At 43.5% G+C, this 24,113-nt stretch overlaps 2 protein-coding genes across 3 annotated transcripts in view; one reads left to right on the forward strand and one right to left on the reverse strand.

The window, feature by feature from the left end:
• The window catches only part of LOC105703913, an 80,410-nt gene extending 74,578 nt beyond the window's left edge, over nt 1-5,832 (forward strand). For both annotated transcript variants that reach the window (XM_012432698.1, XM_012432699.1), the window contains 5 exons: nt 9-3,501; nt 3,594-3,701; nt 4,568-4,783; nt 5,238-5,558; nt 5,627-5,832. In XM_012432698.1, the coding sequence (XP_012288121.1) occupies nt 9-3,501; nt 3,594-3,701; nt 4,568-4,783; nt 5,238-5,558; nt 5,627-5,812 (4,324 nt within the window). In that variant the 3' untranslated portion in view covers nt 5,813-5,832. The remainder of the gene's footprint in view (nt 1-8; nt 3,502-3,593; nt 3,702-4,567; nt 4,784-5,237; nt 5,559-5,626) is intronic.
• Nucleotides 5,833-6,663: 831 nt separating this feature from the next.
• Nucleotides 6,664-13,573, reverse strand: LOC105703823 (otopetrin-3). Its single transcript, XM_012432513.2, has 12 exons — nt 13,364-13,573; nt 11,776-11,913; nt 11,348-11,525; nt 9,773-9,881; nt 9,563-9,686; nt 9,335-9,498; nt 8,875-8,994; nt 8,656-8,793; nt 8,325-8,556; nt 7,880-8,105; nt 7,531-7,780; nt 6,664-7,163 (listed from the first exon to the last, which is right to left on the reverse strand). The coding sequence occupies exons 2-12, from the start codon at nt 11,894-11,896 to the stop codon at nt 6,840-6,842; spliced, it is 1,986 nt and encodes a 661-aa protein (XP_012287936.1). The 5' UTR covers nt 11,897-11,913; nt 13,364-13,573; the 3' UTR covers nt 6,664-6,839.
• Between the last annotated feature and the right edge of the window lie 10,540 nt (nt 13,574-24,113).

The raw sequence follows: 24,113 nt of genomic DNA on the forward strand, positions 1-24,113 counted from the left end.
CCCTTCAGATGGGAGCGACAACTACCAAGTTCGAAACCCTACTGGGAAAGAGTCTGTAAAGAAGTGGAGGATAAAGTTAGGAGAGTAAGATTTCCCTTTCCTATTTCATCCATTTCTTCCAATTGTTCCTTCAGTTATCAAAATAGAATATCCTTGAAAAGAGCGGATAAATTTTTAGAGCCAGTAGTACACATTTCACCCCCGACCCCTCAACACAAACCACAGGAAGAATTGTATGAAAATAACATTCAATCAGACGAGACGCGAGATAATGTTAAGAAAAAGTTTGAAACCATTATCAATATTCCGTTAGAATCTTCCGTGGATGGAAATACAAATTTCACTTCGTTCTCTTTAAACGAGGAACCACAAATCGAAAAGTCCTCTCTCGTGGGCAATAATTTCGGTAATGAGAGAAAAATATTCTCATCTAGGTCCTGTCCATTTCATAAAAATCAACCACCTTTACGTATTTTTGATGACGATCTTAAAAGGGTTTTGCCGAAAAGTAGGAAAAGTAAACAAATCATTCAGAAGCAAACTGCCGAACGTCGGTCATTATCCGCATTGGAATTTCGAAAACGGCGTTCGAAAAAGATTCGTCCAATTAATGACGAATCTTTAATGGACACTGAAGTCAGAATTTCCCTAAAAAGCGGAGATCATGCAGCAAGGTCTAAAGAATCAGATTTAAATGAAATGAATTCCCAAATGATATCCGAAGACTCTTTGGAACAGGAAACCGAATCGATGAATAAATTAAAATGTGAACCATCGGAAAGTATTTCAGAACAAGGGGATGTCTCTTCCGAACAATTAGACGAAAAGGCAGCTTTTCGGAGTAGACCGATGCGAGAAGTACGATTCGTCCCATCCACGAAAATTCAGGAAGAATTAGGAGGGAAGATAAATGATGAACTCCAACCAACGTCAAAAAGGATGTTTTTTTCTACAGAGGATACAAGTCCCAGATTGACCAGAAAAGTACCAAAACTGGGCACCGTAAGTTTGCACCAAAGTTTCAGTAAAGCTGTGTCTTTCGACAGTACCGAGGACTCGTCGAAACATTCTAATGAAAAGACTGATGAACCTGATGTGGTTTCAAGCCCAGAAGAAAATCTGAACATGCGGAGCATGTTTCAAAGTGTTTTCCCAGCTTTGATGCGCGTACAAAAATTGCTACAGAAAAAGCTCCAACGTCAAAGAAGAAAAAATCGATCGAACAAGCTTTGGTTGAAAGCTGCGACCTCATGTCCAGGTTTCTATAAAGCTTCCGCTAGGAACAGTTCCCATGAAAGTGGCGACAAAGGTTCGTCGATGAACAGCCATGTTTTCAAGACGTCACAAAATCATGACGATTATTCAGGAAGGATGGAAACGTCTTTAGGAAAGGATCAGAGGATAGACCAATGCGTTACCGTTTCGAGTTCGAAGGAGTCAATGAACGCAGAATCCAATATAAAATCAGCCATAGAAACTGAGCCCAAAGGAACTCCTTTAAAACCAGATCCGAACGAGATATCCTACGAAGAAGAAATTATAATATCTAAAATGACGGAGCACGCATCGCAGGAGATCAAAGACGTCGAAGAGGAATTAGAGAGAACTTTATCGATCAGCCAGCAATCGCGGAAGCCCGTTTTCTTGAAGCGGTCGATCAGATATGCTTACCGAGCTCTAAAGTTTCTGACGGCAAACAAGAAACTGGAATTTTTTCCAAGGATTGCCGAAGCTTCTCCTAAGTCACCGAGTACTCTTTCTTCGGGGGCCAGTACTCCAACGAGGGAAGTCCAAGAGGAGAGCTTTTCATCAAGAAGAGCAAGCTCCATCAGCTACGACTCGATTGTCGGCAGACTGAGGCAAAACGCGCCGAAATATCTGGGGTCCAAATACGAGTTTCCCGAATGGAAGTCGATCGTCGACGTCCGGACCAAGACCATAACCACGAGTACTCGAAGCACGTCCGGTTCGAGTCCGGAGTTCCAGAAGACGACGCTAAGAAGTCCCTCGGACGCGGTCCTTTCAGGAATCCCAAAGATGTGCGCATATCCCCGAAGGACCTGCGACAGATGTCTGTGTTGCTTGTACAAGACATTTGAGAAGCCATTAGACGTGAAAAGGGAATTACCCCTGGCAGTGTTGAAGTCTTTTGTAAATGACCCGGGGGTAAAGATCCTCGACAGCGAAGCGAGCTCCGTCAGTGTCCCAGCAGTGGAGATTCCCCAACTGGATGAAAGATCCGAGCAGGGAAGCGGATCTCCCCATCGGAAAGTCGAAACCGTTCGCTTCTTCTCAACGGTGAAGATAATAAAGTCGATGCGTCTTCTGGACGGTAGTAAAGCGAGGTCGAGTCAGCCAGGAACCGGAGCGGTGACCATCCCGGAGCAGAGCTTATCCCCGAAGAACTCCCAAGCGTCGCAGCAAGAAAGCCATACTCTCTCCATCTCGTCAAGCCGGTCGAAAGCTTCCACGGGCAGTGGCCAAAGTTCCGAGGAAGAAGCTCAGGTTCAGATCGAACAAACGGTCCCCGCTCCGAAGTACTTCGTCCCGAGCTACGTTCCCTTGAACCTAACGCCGAGTCTAGATCAGCTGAGAGCACTCAAGCTTAGAAAGGCAACGCCGATGTCCGAGCGGGGTGCAACTCCTGTAAACGCGATGGCTGGAAGTGACGCAAGTTCCGAGGATGAAACCGAGGGAAAAAGGAACAAGGCACTTCCCTCGACTGTCCGCTCCGGCGTCTCCAAAAGGGACCCCAAGGTGGGACCAGGTAACCAAGTTCGAGGAGAGAGAGCCAGGTTGCTCGCTGATGCCGATGAGTTCAGCGATGGATCCCAGAAAGCCCAAAGCTCTATCGACTCGCTGGCTGCTAAAGTTGCCACGATGATGTCTCTGGGTGGTCGCATTAGTACCGCGACGCGAGTCGAAGTTAAGGGGACGCCTCCTGGAACAAACTTGAAACCGAGCCAGTTCGGGCCACGAATCTCCTTCGCGTCTGCAGGAGTCACTCCCAGGGGAGAAACGCTTCCCGGGTCAAAGGGGTCGGGGGGTTCCTCGCCGATCGACCCCTCTAGCTGGACCTCAAAGATGGAACTGGACGATCTCTTGGAGAGTTGTCTGGAGAGAGACCGGGACGTGTTGCAGTTGCTGTATTCCGTCAGAGATGAGCTGCTGCACCGCGATCCCTACTCCGATGGGGTTCGGTCGGTCGAAATAGCGACGAATTTGGTCGAGTTGTTGCTCGATTCCCGAATGTATCTTTTCCCCGATGATTTCCCTTCTGACTTGAAATTCTCCAAACAGCCGATCCTCTGTAGATCTCGGGTATTGAGACGAGCCCTACCCTTGACCACGTACAACACGGTTGCTCCAATTCTGGGGGTGCCGAGGTGGATCCCGAAATTGGTACCTTATAAAGACAGTCTAGATGAACGGAACAAACCCGGAGCTTTTAGACCAAGTAGCGGCAGGACTAAATTCTCTCGTCTTACGTACGACCTTACGGTATAACGGCTTGATAATAATTCTAAGGTTAAGGTGATATGAAAGGGTCATCCTATAGTAATTAATTATTGTCTAGAGTAATTACCTCCTAGGTACATCCGCCATCGAGAAAAGGCGGATCCACTCACGATGAAGACAAAGAATACCAACTTCCACGATTGAGTCCTTATGCTGTCTTCCTCACGAAACCAAGAAGAAAGGTAAGATGAGTATTGTGAACTATCAATGAAAGAGTTAAAAATGTATCTTTCCTTATTTTAGATGCAAGGGAATTCAAATATGTTTTAATATGTGTATAAGGAATATTTAAGTATATTTTTTCAAAGATTCTTCCAATTGACTAATAATATTATTTTCATGCAATGTTCGTTTACTGCATTAGGACGTTTAATTGGCATACCAATATGTGCATACAGATCAATTTTTTATAAACGACAGTTTTACATAAACGGCATCTTAAGCAAAGTAGAAAGTTTCAGTTTCGTTAATTCTTAAAGAAATCATTAAAAAAGCGTTAGAATCTAATTCAGACGGACATTACGTATTTCTTTACTTTCTGGTCAAAGGATTTGTATATACTGCCCAGCCATAACGATTAGTTTCATCGGACCGAGTTGAGAAATCTCTTTGGGAAACTTGTGAAAGTTGAATGTTTCGAAAGAGACAAGCTTAGCATTAAGTAACGTTGAAGAGATCGACGTAAAACTATCGAAATCCCGTGAATTCATTATTCTGACGGCTGTATAGGACCAACGTCGCCATCTGTGACGTTTAGTTGCAACTAAATTTTTTCTCTAAAAACACGTGGCTCTTGCAATCATTTTCCATATTTTCCCATCTAACTCTGTAATATTCCATTTCTACAATATTCTAAATTGTTCAAGCTAGGTCCTGAAACTCTTCATTTTCGTTCTAATCCTCCAAGAAGCGGAAAACATCGAAAATTAATCCTTTCATATCACCTTTATATTTTGAAACGAATCTATTCAAGATAAGGAGGACTTTCTGGTTTGGACTTTAACGGAAAGCTTGAAGAACGGGTTCTAGGCACTTCTTTTATACACAGGCTATCACATGGCGACCCTTATCGGAGTCCGACCTGAAGGGTTACGACCCCGAAGCGACTTTGAACATGCGTTCCACCAGAGTGACCAATAAGATCTGCAGCGAGTTCTGCGAGTGGCTGCGCAGCCTCGGAGGTGCCGACGAGGGCATCGACGAGGAGGTCCTGAGGGACATGTTCCGAATCGACTTTAACATCGACGCCAACAGGACTACCCAAGTTAAGATCTAATACGTCTGTATGAACCTGAAATCCAGTTCGAGGCACAAACAAAATTAACAGGCTTATTGGAATGTTTTCCTGACGCTGACATTTGTGCCATGTTGAGTTTTGCTTCTGGCATTTTTTACAAAAACCAGAGCTGTTCAAAAAGATAAAGAAATTCCGAAATCCTGGAAATTTGGATTTTTCGACCCTAATGGGTTCCCTGACGTTAGAGAAATTCCGAGCCTCCCAGAATCTCGAAAACGTTAAAATGGTCCACAAACAGAACTCAACATGACAGAAACGTCTACATCATGGAAACATTCCAATGAGCCTGTTAATTTTGTTTGTGCCTCAAACTGGATTAAAGGTTCACACAGCTATCTAATGCCTAAACTTCTTGCTCGGCAATCTATGATACCAGACACCATCACAGCTTCAAACGTTTGATTTCCGTTTTAATCGACAGATGAAGATCGAAGAGATGCCGACGGTACCCAGCGTGGTGGCCCATACTAGGAACCGCCCTGACGCCACGGAATTAGCGTTGACGAAAATGCATCTAATTAGGGACGCCAAGGCAGAGAAGCGAGAAAAGAAGACCGTCGCTTTCGGTACCACTCTTCCGGATGATCAGAAGTTTCTGCCGCCCAGAAACAAGGTCTGGAAACGGTGGCTGCAGTGCGAGAGCGTACCCAAAGATCTGGAAACAATGGATTTCGTTTGGGACGGGATCACGCACCTGGACAGCGTAAAAGGATTCGTCGAGTGGTTGGAAACTCATTCGAATGTAGGTTTCGGAGTAAAAAAGATACGCAGAATTTATCCTCTCTTCATTGTTGAGCTATCTGTGCGCAGGTCACCCCTCCAAAGGCTCTGAAAGCAGCTGTCATGAGTCCACCACCGATTGGAAGACAATCACGAGAGGATGACACTTTCGCCAACTTGGAGCTGGATCTGGATCAAATTAGAAGCCTCAAAGTAGACGATAACGATCGCGATATGAGCGGACAGCTACTCTTTCCTGTCAAGTCCCGGAAATAAATACCTTTTTCAAACCATACTCATCCTAACTTCATTTTACCACAGCTCTTTATAACATGTGTACAAAGATAAGGTTCAATATGGATATTATAACCGCTTGACAATTTTCTAAAGAATTTGTTACGGTTTAAAATACAGTTGGGTATTCCCCATATTTAGTAGTTGCTTTAGCTTCGAATCGCAAATCAGTCGGAAGGGAAACAAATAGTCCTAGGGAATCGTGGACACGAGCCTCGTGCTCATCCTCGTGTAGTGCTATTCGACGCGCGTTAATGTCGTAACAAACGCCCATTTCGTGTACGTGGTTTAAGGTTAGCCTCAAGAGTCTCTACAGAGACGCTCCTCTGAGTCCCCAGCCTCTGTACCACTTCATAGCTGATCTCTCAATCTGCTTCAGTGGAACTGGTTCAAATTTCGGACTGGGCCAACGAGCCGGGTTAAATTCGAATCGATTACATCCGGAAATGTCAACAGATATTACAAACGGTACAGGGGTCGAGGTTTCCATTTTGATGGACTGTAAGCTTTTCAGTTCAATAACGGAATTTGCAGTCGTGACTAAAACCGTGTCGTCGACAAAATAATAACTGGCCATTCCACGAGGTAAAATTATTTCAATAAGCCAACGAAATGCTGTCTGATCGGATGATAAAGGTGATTCTATACCTCGAAAACATATTCCTTAAGATGATAAAAAATGCGCTGAGAAGTTTAATAGACGTCGATAAATTAAAATTCATATATACCCTTTTTGGTACAATGATGAAGAGATCGATGTAAAACTGATAAAATAGATATATATATATATATATAGATTGATCCTTTCATATCACCTTAACTCATTTCGTATTTATTCAACTTTACAATAATCAGACTTGTCAGAAAAGTTCACCATGCATGGTCACGTTTTAGATGCGAGATACTTGGATACTTCAACTCGATATCTAACTAACTGCGTTACTAGGTTCTAACTCAACAACTATTAATCTTTATCATATTAATTTAACTAGGTCGCTGATACGATCAATCAACGTTGAGGCTCTTCAGGCTCGTAAGCGCTCTTCCATATGTCGACTAGACACACGGAGCTGTGGAACCTGTAGAACATCGTCAGAGGTACCGTCATGTGCTTCAGGATAGTCCAAAGTACCTTTCCGTAAAATTCGTATCTATAATCCGTCGTGTCAGTGGATTTGATCTCGAATGTCTCAATGATCCACAGAGCGACATTGCAAATTACCAAAAATGTCACTAGTTCCCGTCCTGGTCTCTCGTCTCGAAGTCTCTTCGAGTTTGAGCACCTTCTCAGACCTTCTATTATCAGAGGCGTCTGAATCAAGACTTGGATCACCTGAATCCGGACGTCAATGAATTAGCATTCATCCATGAAATCGATATATCTTGAAGATGATATGAAAGGCGCTGGGAAATTTAAGCGACGTCGATAGAATAAAATTCATCTATACTCTTTTTGATGGGAATTCCGTTTTCGATACTCAAGTGGTAACATAAGCTGACACGTCCCTTTACCGACAATTATATTTATTTTGAAGTCTTTTACAGTTACGTTGTTAATCGAATTTTTTCTCTATAAACACGCGTTAGCCCCGGGACAAGCCAGCTTTTGCAATCGTTGGTAAAAGTATTTCCATATTTTCCCATCTGACTCTGTAACATAGTCCGACTCTTTCATATCACCTGAAGTACATGCAACTTACTCCAAGAATGACGCTGGATATTTTCAGGATATCGTGTTTCTGCGTCGCCGGAATAATACTGAAGATCGCGTAGAGGAAAAAGGCAGGAATGGCGACGAAGAGGAGAATATCATCGAGAAGGGATATCGCGTGGCGATTCACGTCCAATTTCGTAATCTGCCGGTAAGCAAGAATCGCCGATGATGTCATCACGGAGAGCAGGATCAGCTCCGTGATTTGATTTGCAAAAATCCCGATCTCAACGTACTGCCTAAAAAGTCACATCGCTTCAACTCGCTCGCGTTCTGGAAATCGCTGCTGATCGACGATCATAAAACTAGCACGGATACCGCATGAGTGGAGTACTTACTGATCGGCGACGACGATGAAGAAGATAATAATCGACACTATAGATCCTACCAGGATCAGGATGCCGCCAAAGAGGCCTCTGTTTGCGTGAGAACAATCGGCATGTAAAATGATATTGCTTCCTGCCTGTGGTCCAGTCAATGGTGGACAAGGGGATCCCTCCATGGAACTCCCGCCACCTCTTCTACAGTTTCCGATATTATTCCACATGATATAAAAAACCCCAACTGAAATATGATTTAAGGCATGGTCAAATTTAAACGGAATATGTTACAAAAGGCTGATGAGCATTAGAACAATGTTCAAATTCACTCGAAGCCTCATTCACGATTGAAACAAGGAATTACATTTTTGCTAGCTACTATTTTTCTAGGGTAAAATTTCGTGACATATATTTGAAGGCCTTCAAAATCGTTTACTTTTTTATGTACATTTTCGTCTCTTACCGATCAATATACTGTACTCGATAGTGAATGGATACAAGTAAGGTGAGAACCACTCGTAGATGACGTTGAGTTCGGTATGTTGACAATCGTGGTCTAAGTGACTTCCGTTGAGGAATTTGAGCAAATCTCGGGCTCCTCGTTCCTGATAAGAAGTTAAAGGTAAAGCGACGGATGCACTTCCATCCGAAGAGACGAGGGCTGCAACTTCGGCGGAATCCTCAGCTCCGTCTTCCTAAAAGTAACAAAACATACACAAGAAACACTTATCATATTTTCAAATCAAATGATTAGGTAAAATCACCAATTACGATATGAACTAAGAAATATGTACCTTATCGGCAGCGTTTGCATGCCTCGACAAGGAGTCTGTGCTTTCTCTGACAATCGCCCAAACCCAAAAACAGAGACTGGAAGCTATAGTGTGCATAACTAGCATTCTAGCTATTACCTTGCAATGATTTATGATCACCTAGAATGTACAAAAAAACCGTAAAATATGACAGGACAGATACATCTAAGGAAATTTTACTGTAGACTCTCTTGTACTCACGTTGGAGTACTTGAAAATGAAGAACAGCTGGAAGAACGAATAAATAGGATAGATGGCATCGAAGACCAAAGCAGCGGGACTGAAGCACTCGTAGAACTCTTCGGATGTCAGAAACACTACCTAAGAGAAGGAAGATATTACATATAATACAATTAAGGTGAAGTGAATCACGTCGAGGAACTTGATCGACGTCTGCAAACAAGATTTTTCTAAATACCTTCGTTGCCGACGTTCGTTTTTATATTGACAAATGTGTCGAAATATATTTGATATTGTACCCAATGTTACCACTTGAGTATTGAAAACGGCATTACCACCAAAAAGGGTATACATGAATTTCATTTCATCGACGTCGATTAAATTTCTCAGCGCCTTTCATATCCTCTTAAAGCACAGATCACTTCGGAACGTGAAAACGTATTTTTCAACGCACGTCACCTGAAGGATAGTAAAGGGTTACCTCGTACACCAACAACAGTCCACTGTGGATCAAGTGACCGAAGCAGAAGACGGCAGCTCCAACTTTTAGGTAGAAACTGCCTGCATGTCTTCCTAAAGCGAAGCAGAAACCGTGATGCGGAACTGGAGCACTGCTGACGTCCAAACCGATCGTCGAAGTTCCGTCTAGCGTAAAGCAAATCGATTCTTTATATATGTCTTCGAAGTGATATCAAATTGCAAAGCTCACCTTCCTTATCGTAATTCGTCGTAGCTTCCAGGCGGTGCTTCGCCTTGCCGACCTGTCGACGGATGTCGACGAACAAGTAACCAAGGTAGGTAAATCCGACGAGCACGAGGTACAGATTGAAGGTCTTGGACGAGAAACGACGGGAAATCGTTATAAAGCAACGTGAGATAAAATTCTAATAAAGGTAAGACAATAGGGGATGTCACTTACGGCAGCTAGAGACGAGTTCACGGTTAGTATATCGGCGACGTAAATGACTATGCCCAGAGTTACTAAGAACACTGCGTATATACAGGACATGATTATAGAGATGAAGCATCTGAAAAAAATACGATTCTGACTGTTATCTATAGGCCACAAACGGGGTATTTCAATTGACATTGGTATCAAGTAAGGAGATATACCACGGTAATGTCTCGACATGACAGTAAATTCTTTTTATATAATACAACGCACGAAAGGAAGCAATAAGCTTCGCTTAAAACATAATCAATACAATTTCCTTTTGATAAATATTTGATAAGAAACCCCTGGCAGTTATGGTATCGCTAGAAAATTTTGATTTTCGCGTTCCTTTTGACCAGCTGATTATTATTGCGCGCGCAGCTTTGGTCTCTAAGCAAGGGACTCCCAGCACTTCGTGCGCCTGGACCCTTAGATGGAAATAAATATTCAACGAGAACACGCATTCTTAATAATTATTCTACCACGATAAAAATCCAGGATAGAAATCCCGAACAGTTTGCTACAACGATATTTTCTTTCCATGTGTCAAGTACTTGATGTACTGTGTTTTTTATCCCGACGCAGAATGAAACGTTGCCTTTCCCACTCGGGACAGTTGGTTGGTCGGATTTGGTCGGATGGATTTATCCGCAGCCAGTATCGATATTACACCTTCCTTCCGTCGTCGGCTCGAAACGTCAGTCCGAGTTGGCATCGGGCAATCTCTCGCAAACGAGCCGTCGTCGCGACAGCAAAATATTGTAGAGCGAGTCGCGGTCGCGGCTGTCTCTGGTTACGACAGAGCCGCGCGAAAGTCTCGGCTGCTGTCAGGCTCGCCGAGAAAAAGATGATTGCCTCATTTGCAATTTTTCTCCTTTGTCCTGTGGTCCCACCGCCCTCTCTGGGCCCGCCTTTACTGCCACAAAGCCGCTCTCGTCATCGGGGAGCCGCGCGAACGGCTTGTCACGCTTCGATCACCGGAATCATCCGAGGAAATTGACCGATTGACGACCGATCAACGACCCATTAAACGTCATCTGATATCCCAACCGCAGGAAACAAATCTTTCTGATTGATAGTTGGGAAAGTGGCGGAAAAGTTTATATCTGTAGCAGGTGTTTCCCGAATCGCCTGCTTCGGGAAAACGGAGGCTACGTGAACCTGGAATCCAGTTCGAGGGACAAACAAAATTAATAGGCTTATTGGGATGTTTCCGTGAGGTGGCATTTTTTTTACAAAAACCAGAGCTGTTCAAGAAGATAAAGAAATTCCGAAATCATGGAAATTTGGATTTTTCGACTCTAATGGGTCCTCTGACGTTAGGGAAATTCAGAGCCTCCCAGAACCTCGAAAGCGTTTCGGAATTTTTTTTTTTTTGACAGCTCAGGTTTTTGTACAAAAAAATGGCACAAACAAAACCTAACATGGCACAAACGTCTACGTCACGGAAACATGCCAATAAGCCTGTTAATTTTGTTTGTGCCTCAAACTGGATTCTAGGTTTACACAGCTTTTGACAGGTTTATTTTTTTCGTTTGACAAACAAGTATCGAAACTTACCTGAAAACGTGTTTCTTCTCTTCGTTCGACGTCGATGGCAGATATTGACCTTGAAAACTTGCAGCTTCGCTGCGTAAGCTTCCTGAACTATTGAAACCCCTTCCGAGATAGTTTGACTTGATACCACGGATATCGGAGCTTCTGCCTTTGAACCCATTACTATGTCCAGTGATGTTATCTGCAAAATGTATAAAATAACTGCAATAAATATGGAAATTACGATATTCATTAAATTCTATTCGTTAAATATATAGAAAATATAGTGCAAATATTTTGGGCTGTGGCTATTTTAAGATCCAACGTCACTTGTTACCCAATCGCATTGTTTATCGTATGAAATCAAAGGCAATCAGCTTTCGAGGAAGGAAATCATTTTCATTGATTTCCGAGTGAATGTCCCCTCGGTAGAAGTGTTCAATGCAACTCACTGTACGAATAGTACTCGCCATTGGAAAAGTCGGGGGTGACCGGAAGGTCCAGATTGGACTCTTCGGAGTCTTGCATTGGATTCCGAAGAGTATTCTGCGGTGCCACCAGCTGCAGTACCATGTTCCATCATATAAATCCTGGAAGAAGCGTGCAAGCATAATCAAACACGGTTACATAACAATAACATAACCATTACATAACGTTTGTAAAATGTAATGTATCATACATCTCACATAAATAACATTTGCTTTACTATTTCCTCCGCACCGATATAACACTGTTATAAAACAAATTATTTAACGTATGCCTAACATATCGTTAACATGTTATATGTCATGTTAATATTATATAACTGCAATGCTTACAAGTTTGTAACAATGATACCGAACGGTAATAATTCGATGTTATATTATATTAATGTATCTTTTGAATAACATTCGTTATATATCGTGTTATTTCAGTGTTATGTAACTGTAACAAATTATGTCAGATTACAATGTTTATACCGATAGAGCCATTGAGCACCACTGTTCCTTCCTTTCGCCCGGAAGTTCCGTCCCATCGAGAACGACTTAAAGCCGATAGTGCCAACTAAACTTTCGCACCGAGTGATAACGATAGCTGATCATTGATCTCTTACATTATCTACAACTATCTCTTAAGCATCCTTACTTTAAGTGGAAGCAATCTCCTCATTTACCACAAACATATCTGAATGTCTGTATATAATATCAAATTACATACAAACTTTGTATGTGTCAGGACAATTTTTAGATGATCACGAGTCATGTGGCAAAGTTTCGGACAGGTTGGTCCAATACCCTTAAAAAAAAGTGTTTCATTCGGATCGACTGATTTGAGGGGGGGTTTTAGTTCACCTTAAGCGCAAATCCTTACTTCCGGTAGGAGTGAAGCCGATGACTCCAATTAAAGTGAAAGAGGTAAATGAAAAATCAACGTGACTAAGTGGAATATGCCCCGCATTCGACAACCCCACCTCGGGGACTATTTAAATTAGTCAAAACCCGGAAATGCAATCGATACTTCCGTTTTACGGCCGTCATAAAACTCCGATAGAAATCTCCCCCGATGTCCGCAAACCCAAGCACCATGAAGCCGAGTTCTAACTTATTCCGAGGGCCCTAATCGTCCAATAATAAACACCGAGAGAATTAAGGTGAAGCGAAACCCCCCTCAAATCAGTCGATTTGAATAAGACACTTTTTTTAAGGGTATTGGATTGAACCGTCCGAAACATTGACACATGACTCGTGAGCACCTAGGAATTATCTTGACACTGAAAATATATAAAGATAAAAAAGGTGTCTTATGCGCTTCTATGCTAACACGATGGTAATACGAGGTCTCGGAGTGAAAATTTAGTTGACATGAAATCACAGATGGCGCAGGGTGGCACTCTGCAGTCAATTAGGGTATCGAAAACCATGAATCTATCTATCTGGAGTTTTACTTCGATTCCTTTATAATTATTGTACGAAAAAACAGGTGGAGCATGCCATTTAGTACAATATTAGAAAAATCTTCTTTACGGACGTCGATCAAGTTCCTCGGCATGTTTCACTTCACCTTAAAGCGGTCCTTCTCTCCAACCGAAATTTCTCCGAAAAAGGGAAATATCCACGCGAGTTGGCTCTCTTTAGAGTCTCCTCGGGAATTTTCCTCGGTCTTTTCCTCGGATGGGATTCTGCGAGGTTCACGCACGCCTCGTTTTTCAAGCCATCGGGGGAGGCCGACGAAGGAGATGGAGACGACCAGGACGGGGGAGAGAAGAAGAGAGAAAGTCTACGTCGGCCATTGGCCATCCGTTTCGCTCCACTTAGACTGATGCGCTCAACCGAGAAATTTAACAAGGCGCACGCTCCTTCCTCGCTATTCCCAATATTCTGGCCGGACGGCCGCCTTCTTAATTACTTCAATTTGCAGTTCCGACCTCAAAGCGACTTAACGACGAATATGACGAATGTGCATCGTTCGCTCGGGATGCGCTCGCCGGTTAGTTTACGCGCCGGAAGAGCCCCGAAGAGAGTGCATCTCTTCGGGAACGCTGAACCGGAACTTTCGGAGTCACCACTCTCTCAGAAAATCCGGATACTCGTGCGAAATGATTCTCATAGTTACACGATGTTATCCAACGTTCTTTATGCCATAGGGATTACCGCGGTTAAAGGTTAAAGTGATATGAAAGGCGTTGAGAAATTTAATCGATAAGACTTCCTCGATGAAACAAATTTTAATTCCGTTAATGAAACAACAGCATCAGTGATATCATGTTAAATTATTCTTGAGATGTATAATTTAGGCGGAAGCAAAATTTAATTAGAAATGGTAATAATTCGCTCCAGATTCCAGACTGAAAGTTCGTGCCAGGTTCCAGATTGAAAATAAATGATCGGATGATAAATTGTTTAGATACTTCAATAGAACAATGGAAAAATCCTCGTAGAATTTCCTGGCTCACAAGATAATGCAAAATTAAACCGAGTCAAGACTCCTTTGTAAACCTTTTAATTTAACACTAAACATTATTTCAATATGTAAGAATCAATTCTAAAATTATCCTAAAATAAAGCAGTTTGGCAATAATAAGATGACAGTATTTTGAAACTCGTAACAGATAATTAATGTGGTTAATTTTTTAAGTCAAACAGTTATACATGGGTTGACGTCAGCAATCGGGAAAAAGGGTAACGTGAAACCGCGAGGTTATTTTTCGTTAAAAACGTACATTGGAATGTTTACACGTTCCTACTGATATTGATTACTCCCATATTATAATATCCATTAATGAAGAATATCCGTAAACTGACATCAAACAATTAATCCGGTACACCGATTATCTTGGTGAATATCAACACAAAGCGCAATCATGTATGTGGGATATTATCCGCATCGAAGATTACAATTCCAATTTAACACTTTGAATCTACCGACCGATTATCCGAGATTTACTAAAATTCCATAATTAATCATTACAAATTCAATATACTTCGCGTAGAATAAAACGTATAGTCTCCAATTCGGCTTAAAATCAGCATGAAAAGGCTCGTATGTTGTAAGTGACAATTGCAAAATACTCACTACGAGCCATACTCTACTCCTGCGTTTCTCCGAGGCAGAGGAATCCTTTTTTAGAATAGACTGGATTTTCCGAACGATCAGCTGATCCGTCTGATCCAATTAATAAGATCTAGGGCGAGGATTTCTAACGTAAATTTATAATTTCACTTCGACCTTATGTATTAAAAGTGTGTGAATTTTTTTTAACAGCGTAACGTATGACGATCTCGCACTTCTACTTTAATCTTTTCACCTTTGGATATTATTTTCCCGTCGGGTGTCTAAATGTCGGAATTTCTGAATTTCTGAATTAAGCAAGGACCTCGGAAAGATGTCGCGAAGTCGCGCACTCCTGTCAGGAGTTAGGACAAATCCGCACAATGCGCACTACCGCCGGATCCGAACTGGACGTACCTACTCCTTGCAAGAAGTCGCCTTAAACTTTCGCTTTTCACAACTATTATTCCGTGCACCACCAAGCGTGCTCAGATCCTGTCCCGTGATAATGAAACGGAAGGAAAATCCGGAGGAAAGCATCTCCCCCGTAAGCGGAGCTTCTCCAAGGGACGCCGCCGTCCTGCTATGTAATTTCTCTTACAAGCTCGCCAACCTTACCTAACTGATTACATTTAAACGTACTTTATATTTCACGTCCAGTTAGGAGGAGATGGGAAATCTTCAAACCATTTTACCTGCAAGTCCCGGAGGAGCGGAAATACTGAGAATTCTACGGAAGTGGAATTCAGTAATCCAAGGATTAATTAAACGATTGCTTCACCGAATTTCTAGGGTACATAGAAGGTGAATTTGTTACACCGAAATAAATGAATCTTGTAATTGTATGCTGTACAATTGAATGCCGCCGATAGCTAATAATGTAAAATCTTTCTGTCGCTGCACGAAGTAGTTATTTCATATGTTGTGCGATTACAAAATGTCGTTAATTATTACACAAGATGTTACGTAGAAATTTATCATAAATGTGTTATCGGTATATGTCAACATGTACAAGTCAAAAGGTAATCTACTAATTGTATTAAAAATCCGATTATGTTTAACGCATGTTGTATGTCACGCATATTACAATTGCAGCAAGCTCGAACAATGCTGATAGGAAAATTCATGATAGCCGACAAGCAATTAATTCGCTTGATGGTACGATTCGACTTACCCAGTGAAAATCCTTAAACCAGTATTTTCATGGGAAGCATGGCAGCAGTGCCTTCTACGAGTGAAATCCTGAAAGTATATAAAAGAAATCAACTGTTTCGTGACTGTCAGAACTCGGGACTATTACTGCGGTTATGTCACGTGGTGACGGAAGAACGGAGTTCCGAAAGATCATTTTGCTCTCCTTCGCCGGAGATAGTCTTAATGAACGTCAGAAAGAGAACTTAATAATCAATATTACATTTAATGACTCTTTTCGTGAATTTACCCCTCATTCCTAAATTTTGCTTATAATAAAGTAATCAGATTAACGCCATCCTACGTCAAGCCCATAAGATTTATTTAGCAAATCTTAATGCATACGTATATTTTTAAATATTTTTATACAAAACGGCATGGCAGTCCAATACTCGTTTTACTGGATTTTTGAAAAATCTGTTTATCCAACATTTAATGAGATAGATAGAGATTTACTTGACCGTCGGCTCTGGTGGCGAGGACGCGTCGCTCGGAATTGCATTTCGCATTTATCACGGCGTCGCTTATCTGCTGAGGTAGGCGCGGGGATCGATCCCCACGAGCCGTCGGCTCTATTGAAGAGAAACCAAAACCATCCGACTAATCGAATTCGTAATCGCGTTGGCGGGTCTTTTTTTTTTTTTCCCCGGCACTCGCGGAGCTTAGGGCGACGAGAATGCGCATGTACGCACTGCGACGCACACTCGCGCACTTTCGTGCCTCCATTCACAAATCAGATGGGAAGCGCTTCCTGCCGGCCATTCATCGGACAGCCCATTGTCCTCACCTTCCAACATGCGTATCTATTATATACACGGATTTTTTTCTTTCGGCACCTCTCGCTCCCTGTCCCGACGAATACCGTCCATCTAAATCGGAGACACTTTGCCTCCATTTTGAGATGAAAGCGCCGCCCCAGCTCGATATTCTAATCTATCCCAGAGATATATCGAAATGCGTTCTGGCGTGGTAAATAAAAACACCCTATCTAAAATGACTATCTCAAGGATCTCCCGTGAAAGATTTATCTTTTTCATTTTTCCTCTTTTCCGTAGCTTCGGTATCCATTTTATAAAAATCGCCGATCGCAAAGGGAACGTGACACATGGAGGTCGCGGAGGCAATTCGAGCTTGTTTTCGAGGCGCGACTCGAATTTTGGAGAATTTTCGAGAGGAATCCGGTCGGTGCATCCGGCGGAATCGGCGGACAGGCGGAATCACCATAAATTCTGGCTCGGCCTGTGTTTCGCGAATGTTTCGCCGAGTCCCGGCCTTCTTGTTTTCATCCGGGCGTCATCCCCTTGTCTCGCCCCTTCCGTCACCTCGGCGGCCCCGGTGAAAAATCTTAACGAATTTTCCACCCCCCTGCCTGGGAGGGGCAGGCAGGGGGCAGGCGAGAAAAATAGAGGAAAATCCCGCAACTCTCGGAGGCGGAAGGCCGTAAGTCGCGCCCCGCGACCGACATCCCCCGATGGCCGACGTCGAGTTTCGCGCCCCTCAGACTCCGAGGGCGCTTTCCACCCCTCGGCGGAGAGTAATTTTTCCCTAGTCTGCCTGATTGAGTTGTTAAGAGACGCCGTAGCTTTTCGTAGTAAACAAGTTAAGCGGCAGGTAGTGAACAGACCTAACCTACGTAAGGAGCGCCTAGGTGAAAGAGGTAAAAGAGGGCGAGGACGTTAACGGAAAGGCTCTCCTGCTACCTGGACGAAAGCTTAAGAATTTCCGCTGATCTCGTTCCTCCGGATGGATATCTTCTCGACATCTCCTAAACTGCGTTAGGTTTACGGTGATATGAAAGGGTCAATCTATATGTCGGAGAAGTCAAATCGTTGGGGAAAGTAGTCTCCGAATTGGGAGTACCGACTCGCTTCAAAGGAAGTCAAACGAAGTCACGGTGTGGAATAAATTTTATCATCGACTTCTCGATGGTGACTTCCACCGTCGATTGGATGATCGATCCGCAATGGCGACGTCAAGTATGGACACACAAAACTGGCTGATTCCACGTTACTGTAATGGAGCCGAGCGCACTTCCGGTCCCACCCGGAAGGCCGCTCCCGTCATGGTTGCTCCCACGTCGAGCCCACCAATACCAGCTTATTCTTCTAATTCATTCGTGCGTCGTGCATTACGGTAAAAGGATGCTGTCGCCATTAACTGCGAGGCCTGCTTCCGATCGGCAGTCTCTCGGTGACCTCTAACCCGTTGGCATCGTCCGAAAATCGCTTCTTTCGAATTCCCCTCCTCGGCTAGTCTACAAGGAATCCGTGAAACGAGTTTATCGACAGAGATAACGATTTTGACATCAAGGTAGAAACGTCTGCAGATATGATTACGAGGTACGCACTAATTGTGGCAGTGTGCACATTTAAGGCAGTCGTACCGCGTGACGGCTGTATTTTTTCACTTTATGAATTTTTTCTAACGAACCATGAAAATACCCCATCTTGGAATTTTTACAATATATTTATTAACATGTATACAGTCACTCGGAATTTTTTCAAGCAAAAATATAAAACGGAATCGACTTTACAGCGTTCGAATGACACACGTGAACAATAAGTAGACTGACGGCTGACATGACTCCGGCGTTCCGTTCGTCGGAAATCAAAAAATGAAATGGCATTTTAATCCGTAGACTTGTAGCTATAGCAGGAACTAGGATCAAATGAAAATATTGAAAATTAAATTATTCACACGGTTTTGAAAATTTTTATTGTTGCGCGGTCCCAGCGCAAGTACGCTCATACCGTTAGCGTAATCGAATTGATTTGTTAACCAATTTAAATCTAATTTTAAATTAACGCTACGGTATTTGATGGATCGAGGACGATCCACTCGGTCTTCCGACAGAGCGGGCCGAAGGTTCGGTGATGGGGACGAGTAATTAAACAAACAGTCGTACCGGTCGAAATAAGACTCACTTCCGTCTGGTTGAACCGAGCCCTTCTGCTTGCTTACGCACGGCCCTCTTCGCTTTGCATCCCTGAAGGCCCGGCATCCCTTATCAGCGAACAAGCCGAAGTCCGAGATGCTCCTCGCGCATTCAAATAACGCTCGCAGGGTCGAAGGGTTGGTTAGCGAGGTGCCGGGGATACTCGAGGAGGCCACAAAGTATATTTACATACGGAGCCGCGGTCAAAGCCTTTACTTTGCGGGAGCTCCCACCATTCCCGACACCCTTTTCCCGAGGGACCTAGGGAAACGCGGTAGCCTGCCCCCAGGAGCTCCGGGAATGCCGGGAACACCGAGATTCGATGTTCTCCCATTTCCGAGATTTCGTTTCATGGCCCGCTGACGGTGACGCGCCTTCTCCGGGACCGTGAACTTCTTATTGACCGTTCAATTTACCTCCGGAACACCGAAATACCCCAACACATCTTGGCCGACACATTTCCGAGACGGAATGGGACCAAACGGCACTCGTTTCCTCACAAATGAACGTGCCCTAGTAGCATAGAGTATTTTCTAAATATTCTTTTGCAATCTTCGCTGAATATCTCAAAGGACAGATTGTTTAACCGTGAACCTCTTTTTGACCGTTTTACGTACCCCCGAAACAATTGTAGATTTTTTTTGGAAAATATCAAAGATATTTGCGAAAAATCTCAATAACATATTTCTATGACACGACAAATTTTTTACAATATTTTCGTTCCACTGTCTTATTATGGGAGCAAAACGTGGGATTTTGATTTTTAATATGTTTAAAAAGTTTACAATGTATTCGTTATATGTGTGGAAAATATAAGACAAATATTTTGTGCTACGTGGGTGGTAATCGCCGCAAATCCCGAATGTGGGCGTCTGACGTTTGGTCGATTTAATTTAAAGGATCCGAGGGGAAATTGAAACTGATGTTCGACGGTTTTCGGAAAATCATATTTGAGCTCTAACTCCGAGATAGAGTTTGGATATTCACGTTCTAACTTCTTGAGTTATTCCCACGCTTTTCTGCCACTTTGATGTAGATACGTGATTCGATCGATAGAAATGTTATAAATATTTTGACTCTTTTTTTTTGTCTTCTTTTCTTTGATACGTAAATATCACACATTCATATCACCTAAACTTTGAAACGATTCGATGAACCAGGTTCTGAGAGAAGTTTCATAAACGAAACCCCTGTGTCGCCACTTTTACATCCCCTTAAATAAAACTCAATACGGTATAATTCTGTATAAAAATTTAATTTGTATTTTACGCTACGGTAACTTTCATCTCCTCATAAAATGGCATTTCGAAGAATTCGTTTCTCAGCCCATCTTCGCGGCATCCTGCGACTCTCCTCGTTGAACTTTTCCGACAACGATGTGCTTTCCAAAATTCCTAAACTTCGACTTCGCTCTACCAACATCCCTGGGAAGCTCTCGAGGAAGAACTCACCAACGACCCTCTTTGGGTTCTCTCGTGTTCTCTGAGGTGAGAGACATATGGAAAACCAAGAACTTCCCCAAAAGACGTACCCCGTGAAAAAGGGCCGAATAAAATCCGCATTAACGGCGTTCACCACCAAAGTGGGGACGATGACTTCAACCGCTAGATGGCATTAGCATCGAATTCGGTGGGAGGTAACCAAAACGTACTTTCTCACTCGGAAGGGGGAGACGCGACGCGTAATGGACGGTATTTAGCGATGTGTATAAATTATTGAAATTAAATATGTCATTGAGATTTTCAACAACCGTTTCAGACATCTTCGAATGATATCTACAAGACGTCTAGAAAAATCTGTCGCCTGAGATATTCAGCAAAGATTACAAAGAAATATTTAGGAATTATTCTATGCTACTAGGGTATTTAAGCAATATTGTTTTTCTACTTGGGACGTCACGTAGATGTAGAAATAAAGCTCTCGAGTGTCGATAGGGACGTTTGGCAAAGAGCTTGTGAGTGATGTTTCGTTCAGGGGGCACTAAAATCAGGGTGGTTATCGGGAGTGAAGAAGATACCGTGGTACAGAACCGATGGTAGCAAGTCGCCTCGGTGGTGTGTTCTCCCTGGTTAGGATGGAAATTGAATTCCACCCTCAGCCATTCCTCATCTCTCGCCTCCAACCCCCGGAAGCCCCTCGTCCAGGATCCCCTTTCGCTGTATTCTACTGAATCTGAAGGATTTGGTTTACCTGGCATGGCCGGAGAACTTCCATCTGCCTTCGAGATGGATGAATCGGTCCTGGAAATCCAGTGAAGCATGGGTCAAAGTCATCGCGGCAGGGAACTTTCATTTGCCTTTTGTCTTCCGACAAGATTACAGTCGCCGTCAATTATCTTGTAACGCTCCCAGGTAAATTGAGCATGGTATCCATTTGAGCGGTGCACTGTTAAAAAGAAATATGACAATTTTATAATAAAGCTATTTTTGCAGTCAATCTATATATAGAAGTTAAATTGTTGGTGACAGTATTCTCTGAATTCGGTGTACCGATTCGTTTCAAATTTTACCACGTGAATATGGAGACCCTAAAGTTGGTTCTAAAACTCACGAAATATCATTTTTCATCCTAAATTTATTTATTTCTCGTGGACTCGAACCAATACGTGGTTTTATTTGCAGAAGTGAAATTTGTGTCATCTCTGCCAGGAGGTCCGCGAGATACAAAATTGCGACATAAAGGGAGGGTGAGATAATCTGTCATTTCTGAACGCGCGAGTGGCATTACTTTATTATTTTGCCATTTTCTTACAGCAGGGTGTATCCTTGCTTTAATCTATCTTGGGCTGTCTTTATAGTGTCTTGAGTAATCTTGGCGGACCTAGGTTGCTCCGATAACACCTGGACCGATGAAAACCGAAAGGTTAGACATCGCTGTGATACTTGGTAGGTAGGCGAGGAAAAACGAAAGGGGTAATTGCGTGTCGGGGTTGACTTATAGCGTCTAAATCAATGTCACCTGACCCCATCCAAACTCCTCTTATGGATATAAGAATGGCCTCGATGCTCCACCCCGTAAAAGAGGGCCCAAGAACACCCTCCGTCGTTTTCCACCCCTACGCTATCTCAGCCCTCTCCGCGGGTAAACCATAATTCAAAGTGTATTTCCGTCTTAAAAAAGGAAGATTAATATCAAATTAAAACTTGGCTACTCCATGGAGAGCCAGTGCCTCTTACTAATTGCCTTCGTCCAGGTATTAAAATACAGTTATTTTTACGTGCATTAAGGTGAAGTGAAACGCGTCGAGGAACTTGATCGACGTCGACAACGAAGATTTTTCTAAATACCTATCGTTCATGAAACTTTTCTCCGAATTTGGTGCACCTATTTGTTTCAAATTGAAAAATGCAATTTCGCGAGCAGTGCGTTCTTCCTTAGAAAATTTGTATAAATATTTTGACTTTTCGGTACGTATACATGAGACTTTCATATCACCTTAAGGACAGATGCCCGAAAAAGCGATGTCCACGAATCCAGGATCGAAGTCCCGATTCCGGGATCGAAAGTTAGCCCGAGAACGATCCAAACGATTGCCGCGACTGCCAGCTCGCCGGAAATTAGATGTTCCGGATGCTGCGAAATTTTCGAAAGTTTTGATTATCTGCTCTTCCGGTGTAACGAGCTCCACGAACGACAATGGGTAGGAGCACCCGGGGCTAGCAGCTACCGGCTGAACTTAAGTGGGCGAACTTTATTAAGCGATATTTCTCTAATTATCTCCCGAGTCGGCATGCATAATCGCAGCGAGGATACGCGCCCTCGTAAACATAAACGGACCATCCCCTCGGTCTCTAACCCCAGGTACCAGGGCGTGGAGTGAAAAAAACTTCGGAGGCTGTCCGAGGAAACTTTGGAAATTAGAGAGGCGAGGATCGCCGAATACAGGAGAGGGGCGAAGCAGGATTCCTCGAGGGAAGGAGCTTCGAAAACGATGCCTCGTGAACGCGGCTATCTCGCGGTGTTTATTGGCTCCGGCGAGAGCGGCGATAAGGGGTGTATTATCGGAGCGACTACTCTCCAGAACGAGCTACCTCGCCAGGGTCGGCAAGGGTGTCAGGGCCTGCTCCAGAAGGAGCCTGAAAGGCGTGGGTCACTCGTCGAATCGCTGCTGGAATTAGTTTCGCCCCACCTCGATTATTGGCAAAACGCTCCGGATCCTGGAGAAGGGGCGAGAACTCCCAATCTGTCTCCTAAGGAATCCTTTTTTAATTATTTAACAAGATTTCCAAGTAGTGGTCCCATCTTCTAAAATTTCGGATTTTTATGTATCGCCTAGGAAATGTACACGGTTAAAAGAATTCTGTGAATTTTACAACATTTTTTATTGATGTTTTATTCAGACATGGTATACTAATTTTATAACGTATATATCATAATTTCATACATATATAGGCTGACTCTTTCATGTCCTCTTAATATTCGTCTATTCAGAAAAATCGTAAATTAAACGGTAAATTGAAACTACGTCCGAATGATGAGACTATCGGTAAATAATCAAAAGGGGCAAGAAAACTCCACCTAGAGGAAGCATTTCGCGAAGAATATCGACGTCGGGGAGAGGGGCCATCGGGGACATATTATCGGGACCACTTTCGGGAACGATTGGGCTGACAGGGTCGTCGGGGGCGGCGCAAGGAGCTTGAAAGGCGCGGGTCACTCCTAAAATCACTCCTGGAATTAGGTTGGGAGCACCGGGAGAGCCATTCGGAAATCGGCCCCGCTCCCGCGGGACGTGCGAGGACTGGCTCGAGCTCGACGGCGTATTTAAAAGGATTACCGGGCTCGAAATCGACGGAATAAAATTCATGAGTCTCTCGAACAGCGAGGTAATTACGTGTAATTTATATTACTTGGCATTGAGATGCAAATCCGCGACCCACGCATGCCTGTCTCGGTCCTGCCCCTCCTGGTCGCGTCTCTCTCCCTCTTCCTGGCAAGAGTCCTGCGCCTCCACCCGACCGCCACCCCCGACCCGATCCGGCTCGGTCGGGTCGCGACGGAGCTTGCGGATTTACGCGATTGTCTGCAATTCTCGAGACGATTACCACTACCTGTCGAAACTCACCGCTATCCAGGCGGTTAGGGGGAACCTTGGAGTTCGGGGATGCGAAATAGGGGAACGCGTCTTAACGCCGT

Source organism: Orussus abietinus, unplaced genomic scaffold (assembly GCF_000612105.2).
Source record: "Orussus abietinus isolate OABI.00-Male unplaced genomic scaffold, Oabi_2.0 scaffold32, whole genome shotgun sequence".
NCBI classification, from domain to species: Eukaryota; Metazoa; Arthropoda; class Insecta; order Hymenoptera; family Orussidae; genus Orussus; species Orussus abietinus.